General features: G+C 45.6%; 1 protein-coding gene across 1 annotated transcript in view; it reads right to left on the bottom strand.

The window, feature by feature from the left end:
- Window positions 1-1,476: 1,476 nt before the first annotated feature.
- Window positions 1,477-24,113, bottom strand: part of PRKCQ (protein kinase C theta) — an 89,300-nt gene continuing 66,663 nt past the window's right edge. The window contains exons 16-20 of the mRNA XM_077836937.1: window positions 19,998-20,060; window positions 16,013-16,151; window positions 10,002-10,190; window positions 6,789-6,917; window positions 1,477-4,485 (exon numbers count right to left, since the gene is read on the bottom strand). Coding sequence (XP_077693063.1) covers window positions 4,330-4,485; window positions 6,789-6,917; window positions 10,002-10,190; window positions 16,013-16,151; window positions 19,998-20,060 — 676 coding nt within the window. The 3' untranslated portion in view covers window positions 1,477-4,329. The remainder of the gene's footprint in view (window positions 4,486-6,788; window positions 6,918-10,001; window positions 10,191-16,012; window positions 16,152-19,997; window positions 20,061-24,113) is intronic.

Genomic DNA, 24,113 nt, shown 5'->3' with positions numbered 1-24,113 from the left:
TAGTAAGAAACCTCAGAGCCAAAACTCAGAAGAAAATCAAAGCAGGAGACAAGGAGCCAGTTCAGATATTAAATGTGATATGCTTTTAAGAGGCAATCAGTGATGTATCTATTTGGCAGTATTTCTACTTGAGGGGGAGCAAGTGAAATGGCAGAAATTGTATGTCTGCAATGCAAATCCACAGTACTATGAAGTTGAATCTGAGCCAAAAGACAGCTCAGTTCAACAGTTATTCTGGTATAACCCTGAGCATACTGTTGGTGCTCATTAAGGGATAGTGCTGAAATCTGGGATCTTGGGGACATTACTGTACATGTGTGTATCTGTATTGTTACAGACATACTTGCTGACAGGTATTTTGAAATAAATGTCCAAAATAATTGAAACTGACATACTTGTATAGTGTTATTCTGACAAATAAAATTTGCAGAATTTTAAAATATCCTGTGCAGAATTTTTAATTTTTTGGTACAGAATTTTTAATTTTTTGGCACAGAATTCCCCCAGGAGTAGAATAGGCTTGTCTGGAATTCAACAAGCAGGAAGTGAAGTGATTTTATTTCTATTGATGTAGATCTTTTTTTAAAACCTGCCCATCCATCACTCTAGGTTTAAGTACAGAAAGACCAACCCTTTCAAAGTTAGATGCCTAAAAATGGACTCCTAACTCTGAATGTAAGAACCTAATGGGAAGTTTCCTTCCTATCAGCAGTGCTGAGCACTCACAGCTCCCATTGACTTCAATGCAAGCAGCAGGTGCTGAGCACCAGTAAGAACCAGGCCATCCTCTCTTACATGCCCAATTAAGGATTTAGGTGTGGGATTTTCAAAAGCACACAGGACTGGCCTAACTCTGCTCCTGCTGGAGTCAATGGGAGTTTAACCATTGACTTCAATGGGAGCTACGTTTAAGCCAACACTGAGTGCTTTTTAAAATAACACACTGGGTGCCTAAATTTCGGCCCCTGTAAGCATATTTGGAACACAATGGTGGATGTTATACCTCCCTCTTATTCCCATGCAACCCCCTTTGTCACTAAGAGGAGAATTTGGCTCTTTTCTTTGATCCGGTTTCCCTTCTTATAATATCAATTTTTTCTCTTAGATACTAAAGGCCTGATGCTCAGCTGGTATAAACTGGCATAGCTCCATCGACTTCAATGGAGCGAAAGTGAGATACTCCTGCTGAGGATCTGGGCCCACGATGCACAAGCAAATCCCATTATTGACATCAGCGGGAGGTGCGTGCTCCCACGTAAGGGTACAATTTGGTTTTACAGTTGCTGTTATGCAGAAATAGACGTTAGTCCATAGCACAGGTTTTAATACTCAAATGCGTCCTGACTTTGGTTACTTACCACCTGGTTGAAATGCCCCCGAAGAACACGCAGCAGAGCGCCCGTCACAATTTGAATGGCTTTTCTGAGTGTGTCCTTTCTTTGTTCCCCTTTAATCACGTTTACACTCACTCGCCAATCATACACAACATTTTATTAAACTGTACAAACAGCACTGACATTTTAAAAATTCATGTTAACGAACCTAATTAAACATGATGACTAGCGGCAAACAGTATGCACAGATTTCGCCTACATTTCATACAGCACAAACAACGACTTCTCAAGAGGCAGGAGACTCACATTCCTGGGATATTCTTTTAACAGCAAGGTGGTTTTCTTTTCTGTCTTAGATTTTCATACTGCCACCCATCACCGTACTATGGTGAGTGCCCATTCCCTCACATGGGACCATGGTCACTGACACTGCTGTCCAGAACGTGGTTGTACAGGTAGAAAGCCTATGACAGTTTTAATTGAATCGAGTCATTAACATTACATTGCCCTTGGAAATCTCTAAATATTCATACAAATCCTCAGTTGGAATAAACCAACATAGCTCCACTGAAGTCAACAGAGCAGAGAATCTGGCTCTTTATTTCTGCTTTGACATGATAACCAGGGTAAATATTTCCATTAGACTATTAGTGAAAAGCAGTAACTTAGAGGCATTAGATCTTTCCATTTATCTCTTGAACAGCAACTAAATAAGTAGGATGATGGTTTTGCAAATCTCAGAAGACAGCGTACATTTATTGTAAAGGATTTCCACTAAAATCTCATTACTGCTACGATATTTTTTTGCCCGAAACAGAACATAATAGGTCAGCAACTTGTTGTCAACAGTTGAGAGAAAATAATTGCCATTATCATGCAATGTATTGTCTCATCTTTACAGTGTCATGTGCAGCTTTGTACCTTGGTTCAGGTCCCTGCTGAATACCAAAGAGCAGGGGCAGCATCATTTGTAGCAGTATTAAGTTGTTCAGTCTTTGAAAGTACTGAATACTATCTTTCAAGTTAATACCTACAGGACAATGACCGGAGGCCCAAATCCCTAAATTATGTTTTGGGGGAGAGTCTCTCCATATTCCTGACCAGGTGTTAGGAAGAAGAGACTCCCCCAAAGAGAATCCAGCCCCGATTTTACCCTGAATCTGGCAGATGGTGGGACAGAAGCTTAGAGCAGCGTTTTTCAAATGCGGCCACCATGGCCTTTTCTTGCTACCAGAGGCCCCTGGGAGGTGTGTGGGGGGGGAGTGAAAGCCCCTCCCTCTCCCTGTTGCTCTTGGATGCACCGCCTTGGTATCAGTTGCTGGGGCTGCCAGCAGGGGTTGGGCCCTGCCCCCCTCTGGAGACACCTGCAGCACAATGCTGGAGGAGCAGGCAGCCTGTGAGTTCCCCACCTTCCCAAGGGCGGTGGGGCTCAGGCTTTGGGGTTCAGTCCTGGGGTGGTGGGCTGGCAGGCTCTGGCTGTGGGGCTTCGGGCTCCAATCCCAGGCTTCGGCTGCACAGTGGCAGGCCCTAGGCTCGGGGTGGCAGGACTTCAGGCTCTAGCTCCCCCTGCCTCCCCTAGCCCCTCATCCAGGGCTTAATTTGTCCACAGGCTTGGCAGGGCTGAGTAAGTCTGCTGTGAAAAGCAGTATTTGTACATTAATATCACTTTTCACAATGGACTTACTAGCTAGCAATAAATAAATTATAATGATATGGACATGCACATGTGCATATTTAGTTGTTTTTCTTAAAGCTGATTAAGTATTTTAGGGAAAAGTGTGAGAGCGGCCACCAGCAAGAGTTGGTGTCCGCACTCTGAGGCCATGAAAAATTTTGTCCTGAGAACCCCTGGTTTAGAGAGTCCTGTTTGAATGAACACCCATAGGGTACGTCTACCTTTGGAGCTGAGGGTGTGATTCACAGCTCAAGGAGACAGACCCACACTAGCTCTGATGGAGCTGGCGGGCTAAAGATAGACTGAGATGCAGTGCTGTGAGCTGGCGGGCTAAAGATAGACTGAGATGCTAGGCATGAACTTGGGGCAGCTCGATCCTCCCGCTGCTTGCACCGCTCTAATTTTAGCGCGCTAGCTCAATCAGAGCTAGCGTGGGTATGTCTCCTCGAGCTGTGAATCGCACCCACAGCTTGAAGCATAGACACACCCATACAGTGCAGATGTGAGGAATAAAGCTCAGAGCTGAGCCTCAGTGCATTGACATAGAGCTTGATTTTTAGTCTGTGGTTTGAAGATCACGTATACATGTCCCCAGTCTGCGCAAGTGTAAATCCCTGCATGCACACCTAGGCAAATCTAACATTTATGTGCATGCAAGTGTTGGAATTTGCACCCACAAAGCCCGTCTGTCCCAAGGTTTTTTTGTGTGGGCAAATTCTAGCTCTTGCACAAATAAAGGCATTTTTAAAGCATGCAGGCCGGTGTTTGTCTTCGCCGAATACATGTAGGTGTACATGCAATTTTACAGGTGCACAGGTGGGAGCTGAAAAGAGACCTACCTGGAAAGGTAGTCTTCTAGGAGGTCCAATTCTTGAACACACAACCCTTTACTCAATGGAAATTTGGTCTCAATAAGAACGTCAGGACTGGACACTGGAGTAGCAAATCTGAAATGCACCGCTAGGGCCGAAATGTGGTTGTCTTACTCACACGAGGAGTCCCACCAGCTATGTGTGTGAGTAAGGTCAACAGGATTTTGTATCTACTCCTTTTCTATTGCCTTCAAATTCAAGAGCATGCAGAAAAGAGAGCGAGATCAAGAGAGACCAGAAAGAGAGTTGGCCATTCGTGAAGTACGTTTGGCATCTGCTACAGGATACAACCAGGAAACCCACAAACATGGTATCAGCTTTCACTGGTGAGTGCTTCTGTTCAGGTTCTCGTCAAAGTGAACCATTCTTGGTTTTCAGTTGATAGAAGTGTTACTCAAATCAATTCACAGAATTCCTTTAGCGAGGAAGGTGCCGGGGAGGGCAGATCTCAGGATAAGATCCTCTCCATTTTAGGGTTCACAAATGAGAAGTTGCTGAACATATTCTGGTCCATGCTGTTAATCAGCGCTCTGTCTGCACACGACAGTCTAGGTTTTTCATTGAGAAATTCCTTGTCAAAGTTGCTACAGTCACTTGTGGATTTCTTCAAGAAGGAAAAAGGAAAGAACGAAAAAACAGTTGTTTCTTTTCATACCATTTACCATTCATCTAAATGTAATCTAATGGTATATTTAAGGCACCCATACCTTTGGGATCTAAGGGCACGTCTACACAGTGTAGACACTTCCTACGTCCATGAAAGGGTTTTTGCGTTGATGTAGTTAATCCACCACTCCAAGAGGCGGTAGATAGCGTGACAGAAGAATCCTTCCACTGATCTAGCCACGTCTACACTAGCGGTTAACTATGGTGCTCAGGGTGCAAAATTTTTTACAGTGCTGAGCGATGTAGTTAGTTCGTAAGTGTAGACCAGACCTAAGTATCCATCATCCTGGTATTGGTTACCTTGGTATCAGTGTGGTATCAAAGTATCCAGAACCTTGGTGTCAATCACCTACCTCTCACTGTGATATCTAAGTACTGTAAATGGGAGTACAGATTATATGGGCAACAGTGTGACTCCAGTGAATTCTACCATGTAGGGATATTAGAGAATTGGTTTCTCTTTCTGTAAAACAGGGATAATTAGGCTTATGTATCAGTCTGTGCAGGCTAATTAACCTGTGTTTGGAAATGACTTTGAAGGTAAACTGCTCGACATAAATGATGTGTTGTAAGTACTATACAAATGCTATTGCTGTTATTGACAACATCAGCTGTTGGAGGGAGGGATAGCTCAGTGGTTTGACCATTGGCCTGCTAAACCCAGGGTTGTAAGCTCAATCCTTGAGGGGGCCATTTAGGAGTCTGGGGCAAAAATTGAGGATTGGCTGAACTAGATGATCTCCTGAGGTCCCTTCCAACCCTGATAGTCTATGAGTCTATGAGTGTTCTCCAGATTTCACAGAGAAGCTGATGGTTTGATTTGGCCTTGTACCTTAATTCTGTGTGCCATAATGAAGCAGAATCCCATGGAGCCGGTGCTTAATTTGTAATGAAAGATGTGCCGGGGCTCAAATAGATTTTTCACATTCATAATGGAAGCAGGAAGCCCAGAGTGGGTGGGGCTATGAACTACCAAGCCTAGAGGTGCCAGGACTCAGCCCTGGCAAGCCCTGGCACAAATTAAGAACTGCATGGGGCACCAGAAGTTAGGTTCAGCATTTTCACGTTTGGATGTCTATGGTTAGGTGCTTCTGTGTATACTTAGGCACTTAACCAAAGGCCAGCATTGTCTATCCTGTGTGTCCAAAGTCAATCCACGTTGAGGAATCAGGGCCTGATCTGCAGAAGCAAAGAGTTCCCACAACTCCACATGAAGTCAAAGTAGCACGTGGGAAATCAGCACAACTAAAAACAAGACCCTCGGTGCCTAAATGTGGGTTGACGTCCCTGACGTTAGATTCCGGAGCTTGAAAATTTTGCCCAGTGTGTCTGACTAGGGGCGGCTACGTTTGGAAATGCTGGTCTGAATCCCGCTGGTGCTCTCCAGGCAGGCTGTTCTGATTGGCTGTTGGTGCCAGCTACAGTGCTGGTAGGGAGAACCAATGGCAAAGCCACAGGTGGACCTGGGTGGGCCACGGCCACCCACCCACAGCCCCAGCTCTGCTCTGGCCCCAAAGCTTGCCTGCTCTGCCTGCCCACCCAGCGCTCCAGCCGGGGAGTGGGGTCAGGGCATGGGGGCTTGCTCCGCTCTGCCCGCCTCGTGCTCCTGCTGGGGCTGGGTGGGTGAAGCGGGGAAAGCCCCAGTGCCCTGAGCCCACTCCCAGGCTGGAGCGCCGGTGGGGTGGGCGGAGTGGAGAAAGCCCCCCGCGCACCCCCTCCGCTCCCCGACAGGAGCACTGGGCAGGCAGAGTGGGTAGGGGCACGAGAGCACCCATTTTTCTGGGGTCCCGGGTTGGCCCAGGGGCTAATCCGCCACTGGGAGGAGGGCGAGTGAGCGGGTGGCCGGCAGAAGTAGAGGAGATCTTCAAAAAAGGCAGGCCCGCTGCCTGGGGGAACCGGGCCCGGTGTGGGGCGGTGGCACCTGGAAGAGAGCCGGGAGCCGTGCGTGCTGGAGAGCAGCGTCTCCTCCCAGAGCTTGGTGCGCACCCGGGGCCCCGGGGAGCCCCTGGGCAGTGGGTCCATCCATCGCCCCCCACAAGGCCAGCTGCATGAGGTGGGGGTAAGCAGGCCCCCCATCCCTCCTACCCTCCCGGCCCTCCCATAATTGCCCACCCACCCGCAGTCAGGGCCTACCCAAATAGCCTATGCTGGCCTCGCCACTGGGGAGAACGCACAGTTCAGGAACAAAAGAATATGGTAAGAAAAGCGTTTTGATCTGAGGAACCTAAGAATAGTCCTTACCACTCTGGGTTTGAATGGTGGTTCCATCGCCCGCTCTTCTAGAACCTCCCAGCTTATCTCCTGGAAAAAGGCATGCTGGCGGATGTTCCCCTTTGCTCCGAGCCTCCTCTCCGGCTCTCGCACGAAAAGCTGGAAGTTAGCAGAGAGCGGAGCACCTTACTCTTCTGTGGATAGCACCGTCCACAGTAGCACGCACGTAGCCATGGTAGGTGTCACCCATGGTACCTCTTTACTCAGTGAAAACGTGAATCTTGCAGGCGAAGTGGTGCTGATCCCTAGCCCCACATGCCAAGCAGGAAGCTGAATCATCTTGTCCTGGTCCTCATTACTTCACTTTGATACTTGAGGCCAATTTTTCAATGTCAGCCATTAAGCTGTGCCCTCAAAACGTGCAGGTGCACAAGCAAATGGTGAATTGTGTGTACAAAATAGGTGCTTAGATGCACGATTACTGCACCTGTTTGCCTGTGCAAATGCCTGTACAATGACATGTGTGTACAATTACGGGTTGTGAGGATGAATATTTTGTAGATAAAGCTGAGGCATGAGTGTTGGAAAAATTAGGCCTTGATGGCTGGAATATTCATATGGCAGGTGTTGCCCACCTTCATTTTTACCAAGCATTCCAGTCATCTGGTCCTGCATTTTGTGGGGTCTCCGAATCAGAAAGGCTGCTAAGAGGTGGCAAAGCTACTTAAAAATCACTCCTTGCACTCTGTGTGTTGTCTTCCCTTCTGTTGGCACTTTTACCATGACACCTCGGCCCAGGGGCACTGGAACAACGGGGCTATGCCCTCCCACTTTTTACCAGCCGTAAGGACAAGCAACAGGGGAAAGGAATGGGGCCTCAGGGGAAGGGGCAGTGTAGGGGTGGGGCCTCAGGTGAAGGGGCAGTGTGGGGGGCGGGGCCACGGTTTGGGCGCCCGTGGTCCCCCACTGTTAGGAAGCTTCCACTGTCCCTGCCATGGCCACAGGTTCCCTTGTTTATCAAGATCAACTGAAAAGATAGAAGATTTTTCTAGCCCTGGAAGAAGACGGGTTGTCTATGACACAGATTTTCTAAAGAGCTGAGCTCTTCTGCAGGCCCCTAAATGGAATGGCATGTAGAGTGGGTCAGGAATGTTTTGACAAAATGCATTTTCACTTGAAAATGCCAATTTGACAAAAATGAGACTTTCTATAGGTGGGCAGTGTTGTGGTAGGCATGTTGGACTCAAGGTATTAGAGAGTCAAAGACATATCAGGTTTGATGAAACTTTCAGGGGGAAAGGTAGCTTAGGTCCAGGAATGAATTTCTGGTTAGAGAGAGAGAGAGAGAAAAAGACTATTCCCTCCCAACATCCAAAAAGACCAGTGACTATAGAATCTGTTGAGATGTGGGTAACCTAAGTTCAAGACCCATCTCTCCCTGACTCAGACCAGGAGCTTGAACCTGGGTCTCCCCATCGTGGCTAACCACTAGGCTACTGGCTCCAGTGGCATGGGTCTCTCTGTGTGTGTTTCCATGAAAATCGTTCAAAGGGCTCTGTTCTCATTCCCGAACAGGACAATTTTTTTTAAATCTCAGAAACATTTGCGTGACAGGAAAACCATTTCCTGCCCAGCGCTAGGGGCCACATTTTCCAAAGTGCTCAGTGCCCATCAGCTCCCATTGTTCTCAACACAAGAAACTATTTGGGCAATCTGGCCCCCCACCAGTTGTCGGTGCTGAGGTCTTTTGAAAAACTGGCCTTTTATCTGGGGTGGGACCATGTCTTTTATGTGCATGCTCGTTAGCAAGCAAACACACAGTTGCTGCTCAACAACTAATAAACAACAATAAGGTCTAGGGCCAAAGGTAGCCACTGAAGAATCGGATGGAAGGAAATCCCAGCTACAGAATGGAGTCTTGGGTTGTGCACCAGCAAATCATAACCTGGTCACAGAGCTGAAATAGACTAAAGACTGATTGCGCAGCTATAATTCAGCTATACAGAGTCCCCTCCACTAAATTAAATGCTTATGCTAATGAATCTAAAGACTACCACATGTTTAATTATACAAATTCAGTGCTAATGGGAAGTGGCCAATAACCAGGATAATTGTCTCTTTCTCAGAAAGGGAGTTTAGTGTTTGGCAATAAGGATGATTTTTATTTCTGATACTACATTAAATAAAGCTAACAAAGGCTCAGTCTGCTTGTGCAGAAAGATGGCACCAAGAGACACCTAGTCAGGCCTCCATAATCTCTGTCTCACGTGTTGTGCATTGTTTGAGCCAGCATGTTTGTACTTTATTTATTATTCTTATTATGGTGGTTCCTAGAAGCCTGAGTCCTGCTGTGCAAGGTGCTGTATATACATAGAACAGAGAATCCTCTTTCTCCATTATTATTATTGATGGAGCATGGTGCATTTCCACGTGACTTTCCTGACACATAAATAACATGGTCCTTCCCCCGAGTCCAAACCAGAAAGACTAATGTGAGACATGAGAGAACAAGGTGGGGGATGGAGACAACGTGGAGATGAATGTAGGCTTTAAGATTCAGGGGGCCTGGGATCAGGCCCATTGTGCTCTGAGATCCTCAGACAAAGCACTGTCTATAATCGTGCATCCAGTTTTGGTCCCCCCACTACAGAAGGGATGTGGACAAATTGGAGAGAGTACAGCGGAGGGCAATGGAAATGATTAGGGAGCTGGGGCACATGACTTACGAGGAAAGGCTAAGGGAACTGGGGTTATTTAGTCTGCAGAAGAGAAGAGTGACAGGGGTAGCCTTCAACTACCTGAAGGGGGGTTCCAAAGAGGATGGAGCTTGGCTGTTCTCAGTGGTGGCAGATGACAGAACAAGAAGCAATGATCTCAAGTTGCAGTGGGAGAGGGTTAGGTTGGATATTAGGAAACACTGTTTCACTAGGAGGGTGGTGAAGCACTGGAATGGGTTTCCTAGGGAGGTGGTGGAATCTCCATCCTTAGAGGTTTTTAAGGCCTGGGTTGACAAAGCCCTGGCTGGGATGATTTAGTTGGTGTTGGTCCTGCTTTGAGCAGAGGGTTGGACTAGATGACCTCTGAGGTCTTTTCCAACCCTAATATTCTATGAGATTATTTCTCACCATAGTACTAAGGCCATTTCTCTGCACACCAGTGAGAAGATGCAAACATCAAGGAGAGATGTTAGCATTTGGCAAAAAGGATCTGACCTGTAACAGTGGAAGTGCTGTGTCTTCTTACCTTCACTAGGATGTCTTTTGCATCCTTATTGAGCCAGCGAGGGTAGAATGGATTATCCATGCGGATGGACTGGAAAAGCTCCTCTTCATCTTGGCCATGGAAAGGAGACTGGCCAATCAGCATCTCATACAGAAGGACACCAAAGGACCACCAGTCAACCGCCGTGTTATATTTCTGTCCGAGCAAAATCTATGTCAGAGGGAGATTGGCAGGGAGTGAGAAAGGCAGACACAAAACACTTGACATTAATAGTCTATCCTCTAGATGCTGTCCATTAGTGGCAGACTTGGACCCCTCTACAGCTGCTTTGTGCTGCTTAGGCAGAGCAAAACAGGCATGATGCTATTTTAAACAGCCATTGGATGATTTTCCTCAGTAACCTGCAGATGGCATAGACTTACCGGTGCACTCTTCCTCACAGTTGCCAGTGTGGGATGTGTGTGGTCAGAGCAGCTCTAAATCACAGCAACCCCAGGCTTCCTGAACCCTCCCTTTGGGCCATACACAGCTGGGTATAAGTCAGGGGCTTGCCTGAGGCTTCTTTAACTGGTCCATGGCTCCTAACGGAATCAGGGACAGAAAGGTGACGTAAAGACCCATTTGCACCATCCCTCTTCCACAAGCTGCACCCGGAGCAGGGATGCAGCTGAGGATTTGGGCCAAGGACTTGGAGAAAGCAATTAACTGGCATCATCGTCGTCATCATCAAGTGGATGGGGAACCAGCCTGTGGGCCAGAAGACCTGGGTTTGCCAACGAGCTAGTGTGTGACTGTGGGCAAATCACTTAATCTGTCTGTGCCTCAATTTCCTTAGCTACAAAAAATAGGGATAATAACAATACTTACCCACCTTTGAAATCTATGCCTGAAAAGCTGTATACAGTAAGTATAATTTTACTACGCAGTTCGCTTTCCTGAAACAATAGAAGACTAGTGCAATCTGCTGCAGCAAAAATAGTCACACGGCTAGCAGGTAAAGGTGTGCCAAAGTTACATTCTAAACCCTGCTGGTTTTCTGCTTACAAACATGGAGCTAAACTGTTGAGCTGCAACATGGGAAGTAGTGCCAGCCCCACATTCTTTTGCAAAATTCATCAGAAAAAGAAAAATTAACTCAGACTTGTGAGTTCCATCGTTTAAAGAAAAACCCAGTTTGTGAGATGTGTCGTGGGGCTTATTTGACTCATCAGAGCTGCATTTTAAAGAACTGAATTTGGAACTGATTAGTAGTCTATACCAGTGTTTCTCAGACTGTGGTCTGTGAATCACTTGCTGGTAGCCCACAGAGAGCAGGTCATATGATGTTAGCCCCACCTCGTTACTAGCTTCTTCTACAGGCATCCATGCTCTTCGTTATAAAGAAAAGCCCTGAGGCCTGGGGAAGCAGCTGAAGATAAGAAGGAAGGAGCCAGCCTAGCTGCATGTAATGTAATTGGTGTAATTCCCACAGGGATGTTGCACAATTGTGAATAGGATCTTTATTAGGAGGGGCGGCAGTCTGCTAATCACACATTGTTTGTGGGGGAGAGGTAACCAATAGATTATGGACTACTTCTCTGTTACATCCAGTTAATAGTGGGGGAAGCAAAATGTATGTGTGTGTTGGTGAGGGACAGAGCTAGTAGGGAACCTGTTATTCTGCTCCAATAGCCTGAGTCTTTGCCCTGGCATTGGACCAGTTTAGAGCAGCCCAAGGGCTGCTCTAAAATGCACCAGTGTGTTATTCCCTAGGGACCATATGCCAGCTGACTTTGTGCTCTGCCAGTCCTCTTGCCCATCCTAACACACACCCCCACCCCCAGCACTAGGATCTGCAGGAGAGGAGTAATAGGAAGCAACTCTGCTGGCTCTATGCTGGTTGGGGATTCCCCCATGCTAGGAAATATCACTGCAAAGGTGGTAGAATAGGTCAGAGAAACTTGTCTGACCTGGTTGTTAGGATGTGGTTCACTAGGTGAAAAGTTTAAACCTCTGGTCTTCAACATGGTCTAATAGCATCTGGCATTTTGAGAAATCAAAATCAAAACCGCCAGAATAAAGTTTAAAAATAAAATAATGAGCTCAAGTGTCCACAGTCATCCAGTTGTTTTTACAGAGTTTTGTTAGGTTTTGTTATTTTATCTTTTACCACTGACAATGCTTTTTCTAATTACGTTAATGTGCAACTGGCCAGAAAGTTGTTTATCCATGTACTATACATACTTCAGCCCCACACCAATACACAAAGCCTCTGTCAGCTGCACCTTAATGAACAAGGGTTTCATTTCACTCCACGGTTTATCGCTGTATTGGATAGATTTTTGATTCACAGAAGACAATGCCTCTGACAGCTTGTTTGCAACAATGACTCAGAAACTTCTTGGTTCCCAAATCCCTATTCAAACAGGGTTCAATTTCCACAGCAGGAGGTGCAAAAATAATCGCGTAATAGTCTAGTGCCATGTCTTGTAAGGTTTGCTGTAAGCAGCTACATGGGATCTTTAATGTGTTCACTAGCCCCAGTTGTAATTTTACAAGCTGTCCTCTGGTGTGGTGAAATCACTCTAAGTTACCCCAGAAAGGAATGGGACAGCACAGAGGGAATTTCACTCAGCTATTAATAGTGCATAAACTAAGCTTCATGTTACTGGCAATCACATGGTCATATTGAAGGCAATGAGTTTACAACGATGTAATAAGAGCAGAATTTGGCCCGGCAAACCTACTGTGATATGATTGGTCCAGTTCTGCTCCCATTTACATCTGGAGTAACTCCCCTGTAGCCAGAATTTGGGTGATTGTATGTGAGCCCAGAAATGACCCTTTTCTCGAGATAAGCCAGAGCAATAAGAATATAACCCCATGCCCAGTTGTGAGTGAGCAAGGCCAAGTTAGAAAGCCCTTCAGCGTGAGCAATTTGGGACGTGGCAAAGACACAGGCGTGGGCTTGCTGGCATTCATTCTTTGAATTGTAAGGGCTCTATCCTGTAGACTTTATGAAGGTAAATCTTCCATTGAGGCCAATGAGATAGGGCAACATGACATAATTCCAATGCCAGACCTAGGATAGAGACATGATAAGTCAATGGGCATTTTACCAGAGTCAGACTGCTGTGTGAAGCCTCAAATGCAATTGTACCTCTATAGCATGGGCTACATTCAGTCTGCAGTGGCTGTCCAGGAGCTGCCCCCTGTAAGGAACTCTGGGAGAGTCAGCCAGAGTTCTTCCTGGGGGCTCTGAGGAAACGACATCACCTTTCAGAGGGTTCCCTCTAGGGCCCTGGCCCAGCCCTCACCTCTCCCCTTTCCACCCTTTTTCAGACAGCTACTGCCCACTGTAACTTGCCCATATTAAGGGGCTCAAGAAATGGAGAGGAAGTTCATTGCGGCTCCTCCCCTATGCTCTTCAGCACAGGGGCTGATTACAATCTGACCCCGTATGCTAGAGTTGCTGTAGCTATAAATGACTAACTGTGGAGATGATTAATACCACAGAAGACAATTATTCTTCTAAGTGCAGGCACAGCCGCTGATGGCTGAAGCGGTGTGGTCCGGAGAACAGGGTACTGGTGTGGGAGTCAGGATACCTGGGCTCTTTTCCTGGCTCTGCTACTGATCTGATGTGTGACCTTGGGCACATCACTTTACCTCTGTGTCTGTTTCCCTTCCCACCCTCCATCTGCCTTGTCTACCTAACTTGTAAGCGCCTTAGGAATATGTAAGTATAGCACATAGCACAATATGGTCCCAGTCTCAGTTAGAAACTCCAGGCCCTACCGCAATACAAATAATAATAACTGGAATAGGCAGCTGTGCTGAAATGCTGGAAAAAGTCTGTTACATGGCTTGAAAGATGATTAATAAACTCCACCAGTTCTTTCAGTTCGTAGGTAAAAGGTTTTTCGATGCACTGGCTGAAGTTCTAAAATAAATGATGGTGCTGAGATAAAACCTCTCCAGCTTGCATTAAGTGAAATCGCAGATAACGGATTATCTCTTGAAGACCGTGACTCTGGTTTAGGATCAGAAAAAGATTTCTTTAAAAGAATGTTGAAGCTGAATAAAAGCCACTGGGGACTTGATTGCGATCTCACGTCCACCGGCATCAAGCCGGCGTCGTTCCACTGATTTCAACAGAGCGGCTCCTGAATTGCATGGTTACCACTGAGATCAGAATCAGGTCCCCAGAGCGCAGTAAAAGATTGATGAAATACAGCGTGGGGGAAAACAAAGCCTTTAAAAACCATCTGGCACGCACCGATATCCATCACAAAAACACTAAACTTGGGGAACGGGATCTTGAAAGGCAAAGAAATGGATTTCAGAGCGATGCCAGGCATGATGCATTGAGGGCTCTTGAGTTCTCTTCCTTCCTGAGAAACATTTGGCTTGTTGCCAGATTAGTCAGAGTCTCTCCACAGAAGATCTGTGTCTGCTTTCAGCTGGAGTCTGCACCCAGTCAAATCAACCACAAGGCCAGGAACAGGGTGAGGGCAGGAGGAAGAGGCATTGTTGGGGCAGGGCCTCCGGAGAAGAGGTGGAATAAGGGCATGGCCTCAGGGGAAGAGGCGGAGCAGGGGGCAGGGCCAGAGTTTGGGCACCGGTGGCCAAACTCTGGAGCATTTCGGGAGCATTTCTGGCACTCCTGCACCAGGCTACATCAGTCAGGACACACAAAGACCGGATTCTGGTCTCTATAAACAGCTCATTAACTGATGCATCCTGGTGAAGGAGAAGAGGACAAAGAGGAGTGCAGGAACAGAGGAGACTTTAAGCCACCTTTGTGTCTCCTTTTATCCCAGCCCCTGATACACTTTAGAGCAGCCTCGGGGTAAATAATGTTAAGCTTTCCCCACTCCCATCTAGGAACCAAAGGCAACTGAAAAACAGTGAAAGCATAGCGACCACCCCCTGATAACTCACTGCCCATGTCGTGCACCATACATAGGATAAGGTAGCTGCTTATACTGGGATACTTCCCAGGGGCTGTTTCTGCCCCCTTGATGGGACCATAAGCGAGAACTGGGCCCACTGACTTCAGTGATTGACCCTGATATAAGTGAGAGTCCCTATATATTTATTTGAAGAAACAGTTGGGATTCACACATGCTTGTATTGTGCCTTATTTAGGGCCCAGTCATGTTAACACTTAACTACTCAGCAAAGACCCTGATGCAGGAAGCACTAAAGCATGTGTTAGTTCAATGGCTTAAATCCCATTGAAATTAGGGAGTATCCAGTCAACTATTCAGGATTTTCAATTGAGTTTCATGACGGGTCACTTTAATCACATGGTATTCTGTCGCCTCATTGGATGACCTGCCTTTATAAACAGCTGCTGCCTGAAATGAATTTCATTTAATCACAGATCAAATTTCATTTTGTGATTCAACCACTTATGGTGCAAAGTCTGCGTTCCACAAACGCTTGCCTGATGAACATTTCAGTTGTAGGAATGTTCACAGACATAGGCGACGACTTCTAGTTTTCTCCGGGGGTGCTCCACCCCGGCTCTGCCCCAAGGCCCTGCCCCCACTCCTGAGGCCCTGCCCTGGCTCCGCCTCTTCCTGCCCCAGCTCCACCCATTTCCTGAGGTCCCCACCCACCTGCTGCTCCTGGTCTCTGTCTTCCCTCAAGCCCCTCCCGTCCCAAGCCGACAATCAGCTGTTTGGTGGCGGCGGTGACGAACAGCTGTGGTTGTGGGTGTTGATCATCCACTATTTTTTTTCCGTGGGTGCTCCAGCCCTGGAGCACCCATGGAGTCAGCGCCTATATTCACAGAGAGCAATAAAGGGTACCAACAAGCCAAACTGAAATCCAGTTTCTAACTAGGGGAACCATTCGCAAGAACCTTATATACTTTTCACGCAGCCCTGCAAGTGATTAATCATTGTCTGTTTCCTCAAAGAAAATGATGCAACTACTGGGCTAAATTATGCTTTCAGTAACAATCGCGCAACCTCATTGACATTGGTGGGCTTCCTGCAGGTAGGACTGAGAACAGATTTGACCTAAGTTCAGGTCACACCTACCTCGGGAGCAATGTAATCAGGGGTTCCACAGAAAGTGCTTGTCTTTGCATCTTCAAACATGTTCTCCTTACACATCCCAAAGTCAGCAATTTTGATATGCCCGTCCTTGTCTAACAGAACGTTATCCAGCTTCAAATCTCTGCAAGAGAAGAGCAAAGTAAACATCTTCTATGGAAACGTTGTCCAGTGGCATAAGTGCGTGTATAATATTACATAACATAGGTTCTTGCAATAGGAAAGTGGCAAGATTTGGTGATTTGAGAACACAAGGGGGAGGTCAAGGTCTCCATCCTGACCCCAGCAATCTCTACAGCCAACTCAGTGAGTTCACCCTGTCTGCTCTACTCCCATTTCCTCACCTGTCATATGGGCTTATTAATAGTTACTGTACCTACCAGGCCCCAGAAGGGCGTTGTGAAGATTAATGGGGAGCAATGTAGAGCTGTCCTATCTGCTCCGCAGCTCCAAGAATAAAATTGTCTGCGTAGGAGGGGCAAGAACACAGCCTCACCCTGCCCCCTTTGGGCTGTACTGAATCCCAGGGCATGCAAGGAAGATAAACACCTTGCACTCAGGGAAGCACACGGGCTGTAGTTTTTACCTGGCTGCTGAGCCAGGGTACAAGAAGGAGGAGGGTTTTTTACACCTTCTTTCTCATTTGGCAGCCCTGCCACACCCACACTAATTAGCACTATAAGCTGCTCTGCTCCTGGGGGGAGGGAGGGACATTAGGAATTCATGGAGACTGAGACAAAGGCCAAAATATACTTTCCCACAAGTCCTGTCCCCAAAATTGAATTCCGGTGCTAACCTCAATGGGGTATGTCTACACTGCAGTTAGAGATGCATGTGTGCTGCAGGACCTCGAGATATACCAGAGCTAGCTTTGATCTAGCTAGCCCAATAAACAATCGCAGGGAAGCTGCAGCCGGGCTGGCTTTGCAATGGCTGGGAGCACCCCAGAACCTAAGTAGAACATCCATCATCTTTTCCCTCCCGGGGCCACACTAGCTGGGGCTGAAGTATTTACAGAAGTCCTTCACACTCTACTGCCACGCTCTCCTCTGAGGTTGCAGGCTGCTGTGGGAAGCCGGGAGCTTGGAGAGAAAAATATGTATGGGGGAAATTAAAAAGCAAGCCAGCCATGAATCACGCACATCAACACAGAACAAAGAGGAACAACCCCTGAAAGGAGAAATGGAGTGATGGCTTCTTCTGGGTTAGTCTCCAGAGCTGACCTAAACTTCAAAAAGAACAGGAGTACTTGTGGCACCTTAGAGACTAACAAATTTATTAGAGCATAAGATTTTGTGGGCTACAGCCCACTTCATTGGATGCATTGAATGGAACATATAGTAAGAAGATATATATATATATATATATATATATATATACATACAGAGAAGGTGGAAGTTGTCATACAAACTGTAAGGGCTAATTAATTAAGATGAGCTATTATCAGCAGGAGAAAAAAACTTTTGTAGTGATAATCAAGATGGCCCATTTAGACAGTTGACAAGAAGGTGTGAGGATACTTAACATGGGGAAATAGAGTCAATAGGTGTAATGTCCCAGCCACTCCCAGTCTCTATTCAAACCCAAGTTAATGGTATCTAGTTTGCATATTAATTCAAGCTCAGCAGTTTCTCGTTGGAGTCTGTTTTTGAAGCTTTTCTGTTGCAGAATTGCCACCCTTAAAGTTACTGCTGATAAAATAGCGATTAAGTCACAGGGACTAATTTTCAAGGCGGTTTTTTAAGCAGCACATTGTTCTGCACTCACATGCACCAGCAGGCCCTTAAGCATGTGAATGCCCAACTGGGCCACAGTTCCAAAAGTGACGTAGCCACTTTACCTTGAACGGTCCCTTGAAATATGGGTTAACTACTTATGCTAAACAATCGATTCCATCCTGAATATTTAGCTGTGGTACTCTGAGTACATTTCCCAGACCTGAAGAAGAGCTCTGGATAAGCATGAAAGGTTGTCTCTCTCCCCAACAGAAGTTGGTCCAATAAAAGGTTTTACCTCACCCACCTTGTCTCTGTAATATCGTGGGACTTTATAAGCTCTAAGCTACAACAACACTACATACAGAAGTGACTTGTAATTTTGGGCACCCCATCTGAGGCACCTTGAAAGGGGGCCTGACTTCCAATGGGTGGCTACTCAGAGCCTTCTGAAAATCAGAACATTGTCTCAAATTGAGCACCCCAAAAATAAAGGCAACCAAAATTACTTAGGCTACGTCTACACTAGAGACCGATGCAGCTGTGCCACTATAAGATTTCTCATGTAGCCACTCGATGCTGACGGGAGAGAGCTCTCCTGTCAACATAATTAAACCACCCCCAACAAATGCTGGTAGCTATCTAGTTGGGAGATTTCAGAGTAACAGCCGTGTTAGTCTGTATTTGCAAAAAGAAAAGGAGTACTTGTGGCACCTTAGAGACTAGTTGGGAGAAGCTCTCCTGCCGACATACCACTTGTGCACGCGACCACGTATGCCAGCAAAATGTATGTCGCTCAGAGATGCGGTTTTTTTACACTCCTGAGTGACAAAAATTTTGCCGACAGAAGCGTTAGTGTAGACATGGCCTTAGTTGCTTTTGAAAATGTAGCACGCTCTCTCTGAGTAGTCAAACGCGAGCCGCCTTGGACTCCTTTTAAAGGCTGGGATTTATCGAAGGAAAGACAAGGGAGTTAGGCATTCAAATCCCATTCAGTTGACGTGCCCATTGAAAATCCCAGACAAAGCACCTATGTTTAAAAATAGGGACCATAATATCAAGTGAAGAAAACATTGTCACAAGATAATAGTCTCCTGCTGCTAGATTACTGCCAGGTTGAAAGGTGAGACATTGATCAACAAGAAATAGAGAGGCAGCAATTCCAAGCGGCAGATACTCATGTTGTCATCATTTCCAACTTCACTGACTTTATTTCTGTTACGCCAGGGGTCGGCAACCTATGGCATGCGTGCCAAACACGGCACACGAGCCAATTTTTAATGGCATGCTGCTGTCTGCCAGACCCTATTGAGTAAGAACATTTTGTGTATTTAAAATCCCTTTGCAGTTCTATTGGAACACTTCAGTAGTACTGTAATTCCCCGCTGCCCCCTCCCCCTTTTAATATAAGCCGCTGTCTTCCAATCTCGAAGTGGCTACATTGCAGTGGCAGGGCAAAGTGACCCTTCCATTTATAAGCTCTAAGCATGCATTCCTGGTGCACTCAAAACTCCTAACGAAGTCAGTGGGAGTTCTGAATGGACATATACTGGAGGGATTGGGCCCACGTTTTGCAATCATGTCTTTGGGATCTTTCAGCTCAAGGCACTATGTAATTGTCAATAACATCTCAAACTGGGGTGGGATCTGAGTTACTACAGAGAATTCTTTCCTGGGTATCTGGCTGGTGAATCTTGCCCACATGCTCAGGGTTCAGCTGATCGCCATATTTGGGGTCGGGAAGGAATTTTCCTCCAGGGCAGATTGGAAGAGGCCCTGGGGGTTTTTCGCCTTCCTCTGCAACATGGGGCACAGGTCACTTGCTGGAGGATTCTCTGCACCTTGAAGTCTTTAAACCATGATTTGAGGACTTCAATAGCTCAGACATCGGTGAGAGGTTTATTGTAGTAGTGGGTGGGTGAGATTCGGTGGCCTGCATTGTGTAGAAGGTCAGACTAGATGATCGTAATGGTCCCTCTGACCTCAATATCTATGAATCTATGAAACTGGCTTTGGAATACACAATGGGCATTGAGTTCAATGGGAGTAGGATGGGATCCCCAAAAGGGTGCATAAGACTGACTCTTTTCCAAGCTCTCTCCCCCAAAATAAAATAGGCGAATGGGATGAAAAACAAAGCGGGTTGTAAATTCAATATTAGTAAGAAGAACAACATACAAACTAGCAGGTAAAATCAATATGTTGAAGAAAAAGCCTAACTGTGCCGTATATTAGATTCCAATGTGTTAAACTACCTGTATATTATTCCCTTAGAATGAAGAAATTGCAGACCACAAATGATTTCAGCAGCATAGAACCTGGAAAAAACAAACAAACATGCATCAGAACTGATGTCTCCCCACAATAATTATCCATTTGGGGCCAGATCCGCAGCTGGTGTAAATTGGCATCACTCCACTGCAGTCAAAGGAGTACAAGCAACGTCTTCAAAAGCAGCCTAGTGATTTTAGGACCCCAAGTGGGATTTCCCTACAACCCCCCATGGGGGTGTTTACTCCCCCTGAATTTCCCCAACACCCCCCCAGTTTTGTGAACTAGTTACATGCAGTGTTGCCAATTTAGTGATTGTTTGGGAATTTGAATTGAAATTGAAACATGAATACACTTTAAAAGCATATACAGTGTATCATAAAATATGTGTCTCTGAAAAACTATAATAGATTTGAAAAGTATGAACATAGACTAGCTTCCTTATACAGCTGTTTATGACAATGTCAGTGCGCTCATTTTGGTGATATTGGCCAACTTAATAATTTCAAATTATGATTTGTAAGCAAAGTCTAAATGAGCTCTCCCTGACAGCTAGTGATGAGCTGGGGGCTGGGGGGAAAGGCTTCAGGACCAGATTGTATTTACATTCACACCTAATCTACCTAGGTATCCAGCAAACTGAGCTGCGTTGCCCAAGTGATAGATTTTGGCTGGGGCTGGGTTACAAATCACTTGAATGGGGTGGGGGGGAAAGAAATGTTGTTCTTGTTGCAGGAGTAAAGGGCAGTAGAACTGTACTTAGCCTATGCTGACTGAGGGCATCAGGAGAGAGGGTGGGGACAGGTGTTTTGCTTGATGGTCTGCCTGAGTCACAAGTACTGTTTGACCTGCCCCTCTCCACTATAGACAGAGCTGATTAGGCTCCATAGAGAGTCTTTTGTTGTGTTAAGTGACCACTACAGCTGAAATCACTGATAATCAAGTCTAAGTGCTTAGACCTGCTGTGGGACAGTGTTTCTGTGGAAGAGACGGTCCAGTCTGCACTCGCAGTGAGGTTCCCCCACTGAGAGCTCAGCTAAAATCCCTGAGAGCTGGGTGGAACCTCAAGAGACCAACTCGCAGAGGTCACAGTGGCAAGTGGCAGCAGAAGGTGACAGCACAGGGCCATTGGCAACAGAGCGATGGAGTGAACGGTGGCACAACGAACAACAGTGGCCAGAGCGAACAGTGAGCAGCTGGAGGAACGAGCAAGGTGCCTTCTTGCCCTCACACCTGGGAGGTGAACTCATGTGAAAGCACCTCTGAACTCTGAGTCTCCACTGACCAAGGACAACACCGGTGAGTGTTAATGAGGCTGTTACACAACACAGTTCATGCGAACAAACATGTCTGTGGCATCATACTTTCTATTTCGGCAAGAGATACCACACACTATAAACTGGAGGCCAATGTTAAGTGCATTGTCACTTGTTCATCCTGAAGTGGAACACTGGTTCTGAACAAGACCAGCAAATGCTCACTGTCTTTCTGCAAGAAACAAAACTGACTGGCTAGACGCATGTGATGCAACAGTGAAAGACTCAACAGTTGAAAAAGTGAAGAACTCTCTCACCACATTCAAAGAATTTGCATACATGGCTGATGAATGCACCAATGCAAATGGTCATCAAGTATTAAGTCATTTTTCAGAAGTAGCAGCCGTGTTAGTCTGTATCCGCAAAAAGAACAGGAGTACTTGTGGCATCTTAGAGACTAACAAATGTATTTGAGCATAAGCTTCCGTGGGCTACAGCTCACTTCATCGGATGCATAGAATGGAACATATAGTAAGAAGATATATATTATTATCACTACAAAAGCTTTTTTCTCCTGCTGATAATAGCTCATCTTAATTAATTAGCCTCTTACAGTTTGTATGGCAACTTCCACCTTCTCTGTATGTATATATATATATATATATCTTCTTACTATATGTTCCATTCTATGCATCCGATGAAATCGGCTGTAGCCCACGAAAGCTTATGCTCTAATAAATTTGTTAGTCTCTAAGGTGCCACAAGTATTCCTGTTCTTTTTATTAAGTCATTGTGTACGTTATCTTGATGTCAGTGTAGGCCAGTACATGCATTTCTAGATGTTCAAGTTATAGAAAACAGATTGGCTGCATCTGTGACAACCCACATCTTAGAAGAGTTAAATGCTTGTCAATTGGACCCCAAACAGATGGCTGCTTGTGCATTTGATGGAGCTGCAAACGTCTCTGGAAGACATGGTGGAGCACAAGCTTTTCTCAGAGAAAAGTGTAACCCTAGTCTCTCCTATACACACTGCAGAGGCGCCATCTACTCCAACTAGTGCTAGTATGAGCTGCAGACTCTTCAAAAGACATTAAAAAAGCTATAAATTGAATGTCTTTATAGTCTTTTTTCAGCAAGAGTCCAAAAAGACTGAATATCTTGGAAAATATAGAAGATACACTGGACTGAAGTTCAAATTAGTCCAACCTGGGAAAACCCTCTGGCTTTCTCATGAGTGATCCTTGGCTGTTGTCTTAAAATTACTCCAGCCATTATTGTTGTCTTTGGAAAGTATCTACCAAGATGGGACGGATCTAAGCAGTGAGGCTGGTGGATTACTTTTGCTACTCCATTCAGAGAAGACTATTGCTGTTCTCTCTCTTGTAAGTCTACTGTTGAAACCACTTGGGTCATTAAACAATGGCATCCAGGCATCTGCTACAACAATAGTAGATCTTTGTCCAGCAATAGAAGCTACATTTGGATCAGTCAGAGAGCTATCCATTGAAAAAGTACTGGAAGAAGCAAAGACTTCAGTCCAGAAGTTGACTAATGAAGGCATTTACATTGAATCCTTAAGTGAAGAGGACAAGAAGTGTTTGTTAAGACAAGTGAAAAAGTACACAGACTTGATTCTTAAAAATCTACAACAGCGACTTCTAGATTCTACTCAATCTCTACGTAGCTTTTACAGATCCCTGTCTTATAAAACACCGACAGTTGAGTGGAGTGAGGCACTACCAGCAATGGGGCTGCCATATGCTCAGGACAAAATAGAGAATTTGAACAGAGAGTGGAATATCATACGACGAATGAATGAAGATTTGATTTCAACTTCTTTTTTATCATCACTAGTGGCTCGACCCGATCTTTATGCTGTGTTTCCTGGGCTGAAAGAAGTAGGAATTAATCTCTTGATACTCCCAGTCAAAACAGACACAGTCGAGCGTTCTTTTTCATCATTGAATAGAATTTTGTTTTGAAAGACGTCGCCTTCTGCCTGATCATGTGAATGAACTAATGAGCATATCAATTGAAGGAATGGAAGTACATACGAGAAGACACCAAAGGTGAATGCATTGCATTCAAGAAGTTCATTAACAGAGTTGTGCAAAATTATAACAAGAAACCAAGAAGGATGTAGATGTAATGCTTCATAGAAGGCTTGAGTAGCCAACTTTAATTTGTGTGATGATTTTAAAATCTAATAAAATGGTCATGAAACATTTTTCAGTTTTTACTATGGTGCCATACAGCCCAACTTCACCCTCACGGTCTCACCCGTCGGCCCTGACCCCCACCCTGTAAATTTGAACACCCCCCCCCCCCAGCAATTTCAATTTCTGGGGAAAACACTGCCAACTCCCTTTTTCAAACATGACTTAGGCACATAAGAGCCCAAGTTCCATTGACTTTTGATGAGGTTTAGGCTTCTGAGGGCCAGATTATTAGGCACCTACAGATGACAATAGGTTCCAAGTGGGATATTCTAAAGGACCTAAGTAGATTTGGTTCTAATTGCCATATAAATCATTTGGAAAATCAATGAGAATTGACACCTTACCTGCTTAAGCACTTTTGAAAATACTCTTAGGCGCCTAGTGTGCATCTTTAGGCATCTTTGAAAATTTGCCCCCTACGTGCCTAAGTCACTTTTGAAAATGGGACTTAGGCTCCTAAGCCACTTAGGTGCTTTGGGAAATTTTACCCCACATCCGTTTACACCAGCTGCAGATCTGGCTACTTGTGTCTTTTGTAGAGTCCTTTAGAGACCCTTGTTCACAGCACACTTCTGCATCGGGGTGAAACTTCACCCCAATACACAGGCCCAGTGTAGGACCA

This window comes from Eretmochelys imbricata, chromosome 1, assembly GCF_965152235.1.
Source record: "Eretmochelys imbricata isolate rEreImb1 chromosome 1, rEreImb1.hap1, whole genome shotgun sequence".
Lineage (NCBI taxonomy): Eukaryota > Metazoa > Chordata > Testudines > Cheloniidae > Eretmochelys > Eretmochelys imbricata.
Note: the sequence above shows the minus strand (reverse complement) of the source record. Positions and strands in the feature narration are given on the sequence as shown.